Below are 14,445 nucleotides of genomic sequence, written 5' to 3'. Positions count from 1 at the left end.
CATCGAGGAGCCTGCTTTTTTTTGTGAATGCTCTCTGCGTTATTCCCAACCTTGATTCTGCAGGATTCCAAATCATATAATGACCCTTACACATGGATGGCAAGCTACAGACATTCAGCACTAACTTGTGGGTGAGTGCAGAGAGAGGCTGTTGAGAATATGATGGAGTGGCTTTGCTAATTCATTTATTAAATGTATATGCTACCCTTCCGTCCAGGGCAGCAATGAGCACATTCCTGCTTCCACACATCCAACCACCCACCCACACAGTAGAGGATACATGAATTTAAGCTTGTAAACAGGGCTACAGTATTTTTTTGGTTTTCAAATGCTTATGCTCATTCAGTTTTTGTGCTAAGACTGTACATCACTCAAACTGAATAGGCTTTTCCAAAACAATCCTATCAAAATAAAATAAATAGCAGTACTTACATGACCTGAAAACAGCTTAGGGTTGGTAATAAAAGGTTCTCTAAAAACTTTTATTACAAGATTTAGTTCTCTTATATATTGTCGAACCTCTGCCATGAATGACTTTACAAGATCATAGTAGGTTTGTTCTCCAGAAGTAGAGGGCTCTTCATCAGATAAAGTCAGCGTACTAATATCCTCTACATCCTGATGGAACATATCCATCAACACCTATTTAGATAAAGGTGGGGGAAAGTAATAACTTTTGAGAAAAGATGTAATTGAAGTTAAAGCAAGCCCTGGGGAATAAAACTTACTAACCAAGCTGAAATCAAATATAGAAGAAGGCAAGCTGTGCTGTGTATGATCCCAGTCTCTAGGAGACTGGCAGTCATGCATCTAAGTTTAGGTTGCCTCACCTAAAGTCGTTCAAAGCACCTAGTGTCATGACCATAAAGGGAAGAGAAAAATCTAAATTCTATATTCCCCAGACTTCAGTCTTCTAAGATACACTTGCTACTGAGCTTAATTCAAGGTTTTTGCTATAGGTGTACAAAACCCTGAACAACTTGGGCCCAGGATCATTGAGATCTTCAGAGGCAGAATTATTCATAATCCTGCATGAACAAGAAACACCACCTGCGTCACAACAAGCAGCTGAACAGGCACCACCCCTGCTAAGTTCCAGGTGCCAGGTTAACACAGTTTTACTACAAAAGGGTTTTGCACTATGAATGCTGTTTTGTGTTTTTTTTTACTTTCTGATGTTTTAGCTTATTATTATATGTTTTGGCTTTTGTATATTTTATGCTTATTCTTTTTGTAAGCTGCTTTGAGGCATAGGGTGAAAAGTATATATTTAAAATTAATAAATGGAAATCCAGATATAATTTAGCTGAGGGGTTCACTATGAATATTAAACTGTTAGAGTGTGAATAATTAGGATACAGAAGTTCAATACTGACTGAAGCAAAAGAAATTCACCAGACTCCATTAGAATTTATTTATTTTTTAAATGGGTAAAATCCAACATCACACTAGTGAACGTTTTATGTGAAACAGGACTTCCCCTTTCCCCCCAGCATTGCTCAACTCTGCTCTTGTGGGTTTGGGGCTGCAGAGATTTGGGGTGGGAGGAGGCACAGAAGCAGTGAAAGCTCCACTACACAAGTGAAAGTGCCTTCCACTGGAGGGTTAAAATTTGATGCCAATAAATCTCACTTGTGACCTGAGAAACTGGAGAAATTTAATACAGTGGTACCCCGCAAGACGAACGCCTCGGAAGACGAAAAACTCGCTAGACGAAGAAGTTTTTCGTTTTCTTAGCCGCTTCGCAAGACGCATTTCCCTATGGGCTTGCTTCGCAAAACGAAGCTTGCCCCGCAAGCTCCGGGGATAGCGGGGAAGCGCAGCTTGTTTTGTAATTTCATCATGTCTAATATTCCGTACATAGTTCCCAACCAACTTTAAGATATCTGCAGAAATGTATTCTAATACTGCCACTATGTAAACAGATACTTGGTGGTCAACTTTTGAACCAAGGGGCGGCAACGGGGAGAAGCGATTCTCCCCGCTGCCCCTTCCCTTGCTATAAAACAGGTCCGGGGACAGAGGGGAAGGCGCGCGGCGCTTCCCCTCTGTCCCCGGACGGTCTCCATAGGAACGCATTGATTGATTTTCAATGCATTCCTATGGGAAACCGTGCTTCGCAAGAAGAAAAAACTTGCGGAACGAATTAATTTCGTCTTGTGAGGCACCACTGTATAGAAAATGGAACATATTCTCTTCTTGACCAGATAATGGTTTAATATCTATTATTGTATCTATTATTGAGCTCCATTCATAACCATTAATCAGTATGCTAATACCATTAATAACTGAAACAATAAAGGGGCAAAGGAGGCAACTTCTGACTAATTACCCGTTCTCTTGCAGCCTCTTGAAAATCTGCTCTAAACAGCTTGAGGATACTGCAGAACAGCATGAGAGATGGCAGACCACAGAGTACAGGTAACTTGCATCTTACACAAAGGTTCGGTTCCAGGGTTCCAGGCATAAACACATAAAGCCAGGAACTCTGGGAACCACCCCACCCCACTAGGTGGAGGGCTGCTTACACAGATTTGGGGAAGATGTGCAAAGGCTCTGGCAGTGTCCCAAAGCCCCCCTGATTCTTTCCCAAAGTTGGGTAAGCCCACAATTACAGTTGGGGGGGGGATAAATAAATGGGGGGGGGGGGTTCCTCCATTCTCTATATATTCTGCCTCACTTATGCAATAGCTTAAGTAAAATAAAAGTAAGATGTGAGTTACCTGTACAGTGGTACCTTGGAAGTCAAATGGAATCCGTTCCGGAAGTCCATTCGACTTCCAAAATGGTTTGGAAACCAAAGCATGGCTTCCGATTGGCAGCAGGAAGTTCCTGCAGCCAATCAGAAGCCATGGAAGTTGCTATGGATGTTCAGGTTCCAAAGAAAGTTTGCAAACCGGAACAATCACTTCCAAATTTGCGGCGTTCGGGACCCAAAACGTTCGTCTTGCAAGTCGTTCAAGATCCAAGGTATGGCTGTATATCATTTTCCCCCTTCCACTCATGCAAGATCAAAGCCCCTTCTGTTTATGGACCCATGTTGTTTGTGGAAGGACTCTTCTGGATCTAAAACATTTAGTAATTACAAATATAAATTCTACCTACCTTATCAGCACACATTGCCACCTTGATGTCTTGTTTTGTAATTTCATCATGTCTAATATTCCGTACATAGTTCCCAACCAACTTTAAGATATCTGCAGAAATGTATTCTAATACTGCCACTATGTAAACAGATACTTGGTGGTCAACTTTATAGCCCAGAACTTCCTGAAAGAGAGATAACTTATTCTAGTATGTTGGGTTACACAAATGCACCTAATAAATTCATGCTTTTAAACATCTACACCAATTTGCTCCTGTGTCATATAAGCAAGGTCATTTTTAGACAGCTAACAACAATGTAGTTCTAACAATAATGTTTTTGCTGAAATGTTGAGTTACTGGTGACAGGAACATCATAATTGTTAACACCACACAAAGTAACTTAAATATATTTCTTGTTAGTCAAATTGCACAACAATTATCTTAGACTTGTATCCAGCCCTGTGTTCTGCAGTTGTAATACGTGAAAATATAATGCTGGGGATCATTAGGAAAGATAATGAACATAAAACATATCATAATACTGTTATACAAATCTATGTTTGTATAACTTGGAATACTGTGTTGCCTCATGTCAAAAAGGTTGCCTCGCGTAAAAAATGATATTGTAGAGCTGGAAAAGGTTCAGAAAAGGCAACAAAAATGATCAATAAGGTGGAGCAAATTTGCTTTCAGGAAAGATTACAACATTTGGGGCTTTTAGTTAAAAGATGAGTAAGAGGGGACAGGACAGAGGCATACAAATTTGTCCATGGTGTGGAGACAAAGAAACAATTTTCTCTAACTTTTGCTTCTCAAAATGCTAGAAGTTGGGGATACCCAATCAAGCTGAATGTCGGAAGATTCATGAGAGACAAAAGAAAGTCTATATAAACTATGGAATTCACTCCAACAAGTAGTAGTGATCCCCACCAACCTGGAAGGCTTTAAAATATGAGACCAATATTAACGCTTATGCCTCTGAATACCAGTTGCTGGGATCTGCAAGTAGTGAGAATGCTGTTGTGCTCAGGTTCTGCTTGCAGGCTTCCTACAGACAGCTGGTTGGTCACTATAAGAACAAAGTGCTGGACTGGATGCCCGTGGTCTGATCAAGCAGGTATTGCTTCCAAGTCAAGGGAAGTGTTAGATTGTGGCAGTCAAATTCTGACTAATTACACCAGCTAAGATTTATTGAATTCTAGTTAGATCTGTTACTAGCTAGGATCAGAGATTACTTTAATAAGATTTATAGATTTGAGTGAAATCTAGGTACAGTGGTTTTTAAAAATCTGTTCTTTATAGGAAGTAATTCAGCTTTGAAGAACAAATGGGTATATTCTGTTAATTTTGCAACATATTTTACACTAAATTTAGAATACTTACTTTTAACAATGGGTGAATTTTTTCTACTGGGAGAAATAATGGATTTCTTCGCTTCCTCTTTTCAATTGCAGACTGTGCATCAGCTATTGCCCACTTATCAATAGGATGGGGAAAGCTTTTTTGTACACGATCCTTTTAAAAAATAGGAATTGCAGCTAAATATATAATCAGCACATAACATTTTTTTTTTTTTTTACAATATCTTAAGTCACTGAAAGATATCTAGTTTGGTTACGAAAACATTATTAATTTGTGTAAGAACAGAGACATTAATAACAAATCTATATATTTGCTAATAATTTTCCAAACTTAACACCTCACAATAAAAGGTGTTTTATTATTATTAATTAATTTATATGCTGCTTTCCCACAATATATTTGTACACAAAACAGTTCACGAGGTATCAGAATAAGGTAATAATAAAAGACATAGAAGAATCAAATAAGTTAATACAATATGGTAAACAAAACAAACGGTTAATAATCCAGTGATGAATGAATGAATTAATAATATATCATCATCATCAAATAACAGTAGTGCATAAATAGCTACAAACTCTTCTTGTACCTCTACATCCAGGAAGCTTCTTGGCTGAGCTTGGCATAACATGTTCAGCAACTGCAGTATTAACTCCTCAACATACTGCAAAGCATCTTCAGTAGATGACAGCTTAGGGTGGACTTGCATCTGAACCTACATTCAACATAAAATAAACAAATGCGCATATCATACAAAAGTTCTCAAGAGCATCTTACAAGACTTTGAACACAAAAAACCAAGTATATACTTTGCTTTTAAAATATGAAACTGGGTGAGATCCAACTGTGCCAGTAGCAGCAACAAAAATTCTCCTGTCTCTCCTTTTATTGCATTACAATTTGAATTCTATACAATTCGTATAGCATCTGGCACAGTACAATTGCTACAAATCATTAAGTGGTCCATGTTGTCACTCAGCAATTTTCAAGTGGGTAATGAGTGTGGGTGTGGGGTGTGAAACTGGGAAGCCACTGTGCTGCTGCATACAGCCCGATGGCTCCTCTCCAGGTGCAAACCAGATAAACAAACCAGGAAGCCTTGGCTTCAAACTATGTTTGAATGAAGGATCATCATCTGGAGAAGCCATGATCAGCAAGGTTGGCTAGTCACTTTACTTGTTTGGAAAAAATAAACCACAAACTCTGATTCAAACATAACAGGAAGCACCAGCTTCTTGGTTTGTTTACTCTACTTGCACCAGGGAGGAGTACTGTACACCAGCATGCTGTTTGTTTACACAATAAACCAATATACGCCAGAAGTCTGACTTATCATTACATGCTAACAAGGCCATTGTCTAAAAGATACTTAGCTTCAATTATCAAGTTTCATTTTGAGTCTCATGGATGTCAAAACTGAAGGTCTGTGCAAACTGAAACAAGCCAAAGCTCTTTCTACATGTTAGCTGATCTTTTACTTTGTGTGCATTCACTTTATGCAGAAGAGAGAAGCGAGAAGAGGAGTCACAGAATGGCCTGATTTAGACCTAATGACAAACCATCTTACTGAATGAGCAGGTGCAATCTGAGCTTGTGCATTCCTACCCCTCTCTAGACATGCAAAGGGGAAGAGATGAGACGCTTCTGTTTGCTGTTTGTAACCATCCACTCCTGTTTTCTCTTAACTGAGGGGAACACCCTAAACAGATTTGGCCCTGTATATGTGAAGGAGTGTCTCCATCCCCATTATTCAGCCCAGACATGAAAGTCCAGCTCCAAAAGCCTTCTGATGGTTCCCTCACTGTGAGAAGTTAAGTTACAGGGAAACAGGCAGAAGGCCTTCTTGGTAATGGCACCCTCCCTGTGGAATGATATTCTTGTGAGGAAGCTGGTAAAATGTGGGTTGAACGAGGTAACTGTTAGGTGGATTTGTAGCTGGTTGACTGACTGAACCCAAAGAGTACTTAATGGTTCCTTGTCATACTGGGGAAAAAGTGACAAGTGGTAGTGCCGCAGGATTCTGCCCAAAGCCTGTTGTTGTTGTTTATAAATGACTTAGATGAAGGAACTGAGGGGATGCTCATCAAATTTGCAAATGATACCAATGTATTGATACATTGCCCAGGAACGGATTGGGAACCAGAGTGCAATAGCGCCTTCACTTGGTGGTGTATCGCGGGTGGAACTTGCCTGCACATGACTCCCTCGGTGAGCTGGGTGCTGGTGGTGGAGGGACTCCCTCTGCCACCAGCGCCTGGTGGGAGGAACAAGCTGCATCCGCTGGAGCCGATGTGGCTCATTCCTCCCTCCATGTGCTGGGCTGAACATGGTCACTAGATGGCGCCCTTGAGTCACAAAAAAGACTGATGCTGGTTTAATTTTGGATGCTGGCTAATTCCGTAAGTTAAGTAAGTGTTGAGTGAAGCAACACTGCATATTGTGTTAGAATCCAACAGTGTCATGGCCTGTAAGAGAGGGGCTGCTTGCTATAAACAACACCTACAATAAGGGGTCTGCAAAACCAACTCCTGGACAGTTGGTATAAAAATACTGCTTTGACTTTTGCTCTTAGGAGTGAGGAAGTGAAAAATCACTAGGTACTACAAACAATGGGCTGGATCCAAACTAAATTAACTAAAACCAGTAGGGCACATTAGTCATGACTTAACTAAGTGCAACTAACTTAATTGGGATCCAAAGGAAGGACTGGCTATCAAGCCCAGCCAAAATGTCTAGACCCCTAAACTCCATCAACATGTTGCTCTTTTCCCAATTACTAATGGCAGAGTTTGAACCCATTATTACAAGGAAGACAATGCACAAGGTGAAGAGGTGTCTTTCTTCTCCACTGCAATCAAAACAGAGGTTGCCTCTCTAAATAGCTAGAAGCCTGAGGAAAAGAGCCTCTAATTCCAAACACTAAAGGAGACCCTTTTCCTAAGGGTGAAACCCACATAAGAGAAGGGCGAATCTCTGTACTGATTGCCATGTGGAAGTTAAAAGCACATTGTGTACTTCGTGTTTTCAACACAAACTCCCCCCAAATGTCTGGAATTAAGGAAAAATAAGATACATTGTCACTGCTACATATTAAAAGACTGTTTGTTCCTGATGGTTTTAGGCTTGAAGTGACTACAATACTGTACTTGGTCTTCTGCCGGTTCCCTCATTGCGAGAAGCAAAGCTACAGGGAACCAGGCAGAGGGCCTTCTTGGTAGTGGCGCCCACCCTGTGGAACGCCCTTCCAGCAGATGTCAAAGCGATAAACAACTACCTGACATTCAGAAGACATCTTAAGGCAGCCCTGTTCAGGGAAGTTTTTAACGTGTGATATTTTACTGTATTTTTGGTTTTTATGGAAGCCGCCCAGAGTGGCTGGGGAGGCCCAGCCAGATGGGCGGGGTATAAATAATAAATTATTATTATTATTATTAATGCAATCTCACTGCATTGAAGTAGACTGTTTTGCACTCATAATTGGTTATCCTTTATTATCCAACATGTAATGTTCCCCAAACAAGAGAACCAGGAGGACAATGTCCATGATGCACTTTGTCACAGGTGCTATTATGACCTCTAAAAATGGTGAAATTAGTTTTAGCTTAAGAAGCAAATATTTCCTAAACTGAAGCACAATATTTCCTTTCCAGGTAATAGAAATCCTGTTATCTAAAAGCAGTGCTACACATTACAACCACTACAGAAAACACTGGTCTTACAAAAGTGCTGCCTACAGCAAATGTATAAAGTGTGGAAGTAATAATACATGTGCATACATATCTGGTGACACCTGGCCTAATAAACCTTCCCAGGAGCACGTATGTTTATGTATTACATCCAATAATTTACTCATTGTTACAGAAAACATCCACTTGTAATACTGCTGTAATTCTCAGATGGAAATTGACTTGATGCTGTTTTACAAACATAAATAGTACAAAGAAAAAGGCATGCATGAATGCACCCCATGGCAAAGAAGTATTAATTTCAGCAGAACAAAAGTTAATACAAAAATGGTATCCAACTGTTGGTAAGGAATTTGTATGTTTTGTGTGAATATATGTTTCAAGGACCTGTCTCTGAAAACTTCACTGCAAGCTAAAATCTCCTCTCACCCCCATTAAGATCTTATTTTAGTATATGTTTACAGATTTAGCTCTATACCTGGCAAGGCAAGCAACATTTCGTGCCTGCCAAATAAGAAATCAAAGTAGTGCACTACTAAGAGATCTACACTAAGATTATTCCAATAGGAATCCACTTACAGTTAAAACAGGCTCACACCAGTTTTAGGTTTCACTTCTTGCTCCCTTCCTGAGTTTTTTCTTTATTTGGGCCCTTTGCCCAAACATGAAGACCTGATTTTTCTGCTTTTAAAAAAAAATTGGTCTGCCACTTAGAATATCTATAATTCAGTCTCACTGAATTAGGCTGTAATCCTAAACATATTTCTAGGCAGTAAGTTTGATCTCTGTGAGATTTTATGCTTGAGTAAATACGAGCAGGATCACACTGTTGTTGCTGTTTCTAGTCAGAATGGCACCATTCTGGTAATAAAAGGAGACAACTGCGTGGATATGTTTGTGATGGCAATATGGTAGCCAATTAAAAGCAATCATGCCAGAAGAGCAGGTAGTAGCCTAAATACATATATGAAATAGATACAGATGTGAATACAGATATCAGCATAGGCTGCTTTCTGAAAGTATTAGCCTCTCCAACAAGTTTATTTTAGATTTCTAAATGTAGAGGGGGCCATTTTTAATTCACAATTTCCAGCCAGAACCAAGGTTACTCTATAAAACAATTTCAACAGCAAAGTTAAATGCAACACTACATGTTAGTTAGTCATCAAGACCACTGTATTACAGATAAAATTAGAATTACACATTTGCTAGGCATACAGTCAACCTAATAAAATGCAACAGGTGACATTTATACATGAAGTCTAAGCTGTGCTCATGCAAGTCTTATAGCACCCCTCTACTTGGTGTCTTCCAGATGTCCACTGGAGACGATGGGGGTTGCAGTCCAAAACATTCAGAGTGTGCCAAGTTGGAGAAGGGTATTTTATCATCTTAAGCCACCTGAAACATGGCACTGTTTTCTTTTTAAAAATTTTGTAGACAGAACAATGTTGTCTAGCACTCCATATTTCAGTTTTTATTAAAGGATTTTGAGGGCATATATTTAACAGCTGTCATTCTACCTCAAAAATAGTGAAATTAAACCTTACTTATATTGGGTGGTATCCAATTATGCCATACTCAGAGCAGACCCATCAAAGTCAATGAATTTCAGAACTTAAGTCCAATTATTTCAATGAAAATATTCTAAGTATAACTAACATTGGATATATTGTCCACTCTTTTTACAGGATAAAACACATTACTGTGTACACAAATAATAGGACTAACAAAAAATGTTGGTCTGAAAAATGCCACTACATATACGGATATTATAAAACTATTTTCCCCAGACAACTAGTAAGTAATCAGTCCCACTACATAGCAAAGCTAGATGTCCACTGAAATCTGAAGTATGTATGTCCCAAGTAAAATGAAGTTAGCAGATATTTTAGACTAGAATACAACTTAACAAGTATAATGCACTGGGCACTTGAAAACTGTATTTTATACTCCCTGGGTTACTGACCCAGGGTTAAGCACTAAAAATGCATTGATATAACCCAAACCCTGTTTAAATCACACTGCAAATCACTGGTTCTTAAGTGCTTAACCCAGGTCCGTACTTCAATGAAGAAAGTGTGATAAATACAATAAAAAAAATAATCTTTCAGGAACACAAAACACAACACAGCATAAATCTGTAATCTTTTTGTCTCAAACAAAATGTAATGTTGTAATCAAACGTCTATTAAGGCCTTAAAACTTACGAGTATTTATTGTTATCAAAACTGTAACCACATTAATTTTTAACTGTGACTGCAGTAATAGAAAATTTAAAGCAAGTATGGTCAATATGTGTGAACATTTTAAAAATAAACTTCTTTTTACCTTAAAGTAGTTCTAGAAAGTTCTCGCTAAAGCCACTCCAAATGTAACACCCCTGATCTCCTATCCATGGCTAGGGGATTGGGAGTATGGAACAGGCTAGTGAAATCTCTTCAACACCTAATTACCCAGTTATCTCTAAACTGATGTTAACACTAACTTTAGTTTAAAGCTAACAGAGTTTAAATAAAACCAAGGTTAAAAGAGAGTTTGCAAGTAGTAGTTAAAGTTAATTATGGGTAGAATTAACCATTGTGCTGTTCTGAAAAGACAAGGAGGAATTAACCTTCAGTAAGGGAAGTTAGAAGAGAACATGATTAGAAAATTTGAAAAGTTACATCTGGCTTTATACTTTAATATAGGTGGATTCAAAAAAAATCAATGGAAGGTAGACATCTTATTTGCCAAAACAGAATGTCTAGTTGTCTTTTAGGGGCCAGACAGCTTGAAAGTTGTATTTTTCAATACAACATTTTGGTTCCTTAAATTCATTCTGATAGCACAGATAAAATATAACAGATAGAATTCTACTGGATATGTTGCTAGTGTGTGAAAACAGTCAAGATCCAAGGATCCCCAGGCATGCACCTCAAGATAGTGGAAACATCAGGTACAATCCTGGTGACGTCCGGGTATCTTCACTTGGTCACAACTGGCCGATAGCCAGGTGCAAAATGCACCCGGTGAATTTTGAATGCTGCTACCACCTTTCACCTGGGAGCTTTCATTTACTGACCCATAATCTCACTTGCTTTTCCCTCAGGGTCCTTCCATCATCTATCTGTCACTTTCATGTGGGTGAGGTCCTTAGTTCTCAATGGTTTTTCAAAGGAAAGACACCAAAGGGGTACCATAATTCTCTGAGGTGACTCCTACCAGCATTGGCCCATCACTGGAAAGTCCTCTGCCTGCAGCATGCCTGGCTCTCTCTCCCCATCCTGAATCACATCTTCAGTATACACAGAGTCCAGCTTGCCTACTTCAATGCAGCATCAGCTGCAGCTAATTAATACTGTCCCATGCACCAAATTACCAGCAAATAAGTAAAGGCATGTAAAGAATTGCACTGCAAGAATCTCTAGTCACTTCATCTAGGGCTGCCATATGTCCAGGACATTACTGGGATTTCAAAGGTGGAAGTGACGTCTAGGGGGAATTTCCGGAAGGCACCGTTTTGTCCTAGATTTTCGGCATGTAAACTGAGAAATCACTTTTTTCTGGCGTTTTGGTAAAAATAATAATCTCAGGAACAATGGGGTTTGTCTAAGTAAGCTCAACAACTTACTTTTTTGAAATACAGCAACCCTACTTTACACTCTGAACCAAGTTTCCTCAGTCCTCTTTTCCCCACCAAGTTCCTGACATCCTCATTTTTTAAATCAGCCCTGAGTGCTCACTGGAAGGACAGATCCTGAAACTGAGGCTCCAATACTTTGGCCACCTCATGAGAAGAGAAGACTCCCTGAAAAAGACCGTGATGTTGGGTAAGATTGAGGGCACAAGGAGAAGGGGACGACAGAGGACGAGATGGTTGGACAGTGTTCTCGAAGCTACCAGCATGAGTTTGACCAAATTGCGGGAGGCAGTGGAGGACAGGAGTGCCTGGCGTGCAATGGTCCATGGGGTCATGAAGAGTCGGACACAACTAAACAACAACGACAAAATTTGTTTGACAACAGCTTCAGAATAACTTCAATATGCCCCTGCTTTAAAAATAAATGAGGCTAATAAATCTTTTTGAGAAAATCAGAAAAGCAAGTTTTCAAGTTACACAAACACACTTATGCATTATTCCAGCTTCAAAATACTGGTGCATGATGTGTATAAAGCACAGCCCATGTATTTTAGGGCTGGTAGACCAATCATTAGAATATTGCCCTAGGATAAAGAAAGCAGGCTTCTCAAAGTTGTGAGTAATAATTGTTCAGTGCACCTAGATATTATGTATGGGTTAAAATGTTACCAACCTCACAAGATAAAATGAACCATGTTCAGGTAACAAAGTAAACCTAGCTTGTGTTTTAAAAAGTGGTTATCTGCACAAGCAGCCAGGGAACAAATTAAACAACAAATTGCAACACAGATCTAGCAAAAACAAATACCACCTTTATCCTATTAAATTCTATGCACCAGCCATCAGTCAATAATGTTTAAAAACTAATCAAGCTCAATACAGATTCTGATGGAGCAGGACTTTCATCACTTAACTCTAATTGTCAAGAAACACATATTGGTAGCAACTATACTGGAATATAATACAACAGCAAATAACATAATTTTCTTCAGTGAGGCAGATATATCTGAAGGACTCATAACATTCCAGTCTAAATTAAAGACCAACTCAAAAACCTGTCATGCCACATTAATATATTTGTGTAATATTCAGTATCATCTGAACTATTTAAAACGCTGCCCATCTTCCATTTGGGAGCAAAGTGATAATCACACCTACAGCTCTCCTAAAGAATATCACTGCTATATTTTTGTTGTTGCTCGAAGTCATGTGCACATGTATCTGGTACTTAAAGTTCAGATCATTTAGTAGCTATCCTATAGGACCATGTTGGGAAGTGGAAAACCAGCTATCTACCCCAAGTGTTCTACCGGCAGTCGCTTATTGATTATATTTATATCTCACCTTCCTTCCAACACATAGTGGCATATATGGCTCTTCTCCCTCTCCAATTTATCTTCACAGCAACCCTGTGAGGTTGGTTAGGCTGAGAGACAGCGAAAGGCCCAAGGTCACCCTGCGAGCTTCATACATTACCTTGTATTTTATTCTGCAAACTGCCCTGAGATCTTATGATGAAGGGCGGTATATAAATCTAATGAAGAATAATGAGTATACCGACACCCACGAGCACAGCAGACAGGTTTGCAGGATGTCAACATAGGCGCATGAAAACACTGACTATCCCCAAACCGATTATGTGAAAGTCGGAGTACTGGAGCACTGCCAGTTATCACACATGCCTGTCGGCATCCCCTTGCGTTACGTCCAAATTCGGGACACACGCGCGCTTACACACGTATTTGTCCTCACCTGGGGCTGTCACCAATGACACGTGGATGTCAACACGTAGCAAACCTTGGGCATTTGCGAATTTACCCCTATAAAACGAGCAGCCTTCCCACCCCTTCTGGATCCGCCCCCCCCCCCCCAGCGCCCCTTCCTCACCTTCTTCAGGGCTGGCACGAGCAGCCCCCGCCACTTGGGCGCGTTTTCCTCGCTGAAGAACTCGTACTGCAGCGGCGGCGCCTGCATCCTGCCCGCGCCGTCCCGCGCCCTGTGAGGGGAAGCGGCGGCAGTCACTGCTGGGGCCGAGCCGCTCGGCGGTGCTCCGGGGCCCGGAGCGGCGGCGGCGGGCGACACCCGGAACCGGAGGAGGGCAGAGGCAGCAGCAGCGGGAGCCGCCAGGGGTGGTGGCAGCGGCGGCGGCGACGGAGGGACCCAGCGCCGGGGGGCGGCGGCGACATCCCTTGCCCGCTCGCTCGCCGCCCGGCCCGGCCTTCCCTCACTCAGCGCCGGGGCTGGCCTGGGACAAGGCACCGCCGGGCATCCTTTCCCTCGCCCTGACAGGACGCGGCGAGCGGGGCAGAGGGCGGCCGAAAGGGCGACCGAGGGGAAGCCCTGCCCGGCAACGGCAGGAAAGTGACGGTTGCTGAGGGGAGGGAGGGGCAGGGTCCCGAGCGCGGCTTTGAATTCTCGGGCGGCGCGAGCGGGGTGGGGGTGGGGGCTGCTCTTCCCTTGCCCTGACGGTTACAACCGCCGGCGCGTGCGCAGTCGGCGCAAAGGCCGACGGGGCGTGCGCAGATCGGGTCGCCTCCAAGCTCTCCTCCCCTTTTCTTCGCTTCCCGCAACCTTATTCTCTGGAAGTCGATCCGGCTCGGCGTTGCCTTTCCCCACTTCCCCCGCCCCTTCCTCTTCAGGGCGGAAGTGAAAGTCGGAACACCTCGCGCGACGCAGCGCAACAAGTCT

The 14,445-nt window shown here is 41.4% G+C and overlaps 1 protein-coding gene across 1 annotated transcript in view; it reads right to left on the bottom strand.

Moving 5' to 3' along the window:
- SOS1 (SOS Ras/Rac guanine nucleotide exchange factor 1) overlaps positions 1-14,412 on the bottom strand; it is a 41,244-nt gene extending 26,832 nt beyond the window's left edge. Inside the window, exons 1-5 of the mRNA XM_083733075.1 lie at positions 13,645-14,412; positions 5,039-5,164; positions 4,471-4,602; positions 3,106-3,270; positions 433-642 (exon numbers count right to left, since the gene is read on the bottom strand). Of these exons, the coding sequence (XP_083589201.1) occupies positions 433-642; positions 3,106-3,270; positions 4,471-4,602; positions 5,039-5,164; positions 13,645-13,731 (720 nt within the window). The 5' untranslated portion in view covers positions 13,732-14,412. The remainder of the gene's footprint in view (positions 1-432; positions 643-3,105; positions 3,271-4,470; positions 4,603-5,038; positions 5,165-13,644) is intronic.
- Positions 14,413-14,445: the final 33 nt, after the last annotated feature.

The sequence above is a fragment of the Podarcis gaigeae genome, assembly GCF_964106915.1.
Source record: "Podarcis gaigeae genome assembly, chromosome: 3".
NCBI lineage: Eukaryota > Metazoa > Chordata > Lepidosauria > Squamata > Lacertidae > Podarcis > Podarcis gaigeae.
Note: the sequence above shows the minus strand (reverse complement) of the source record. Positions and strands in the feature narration are given on the sequence as shown.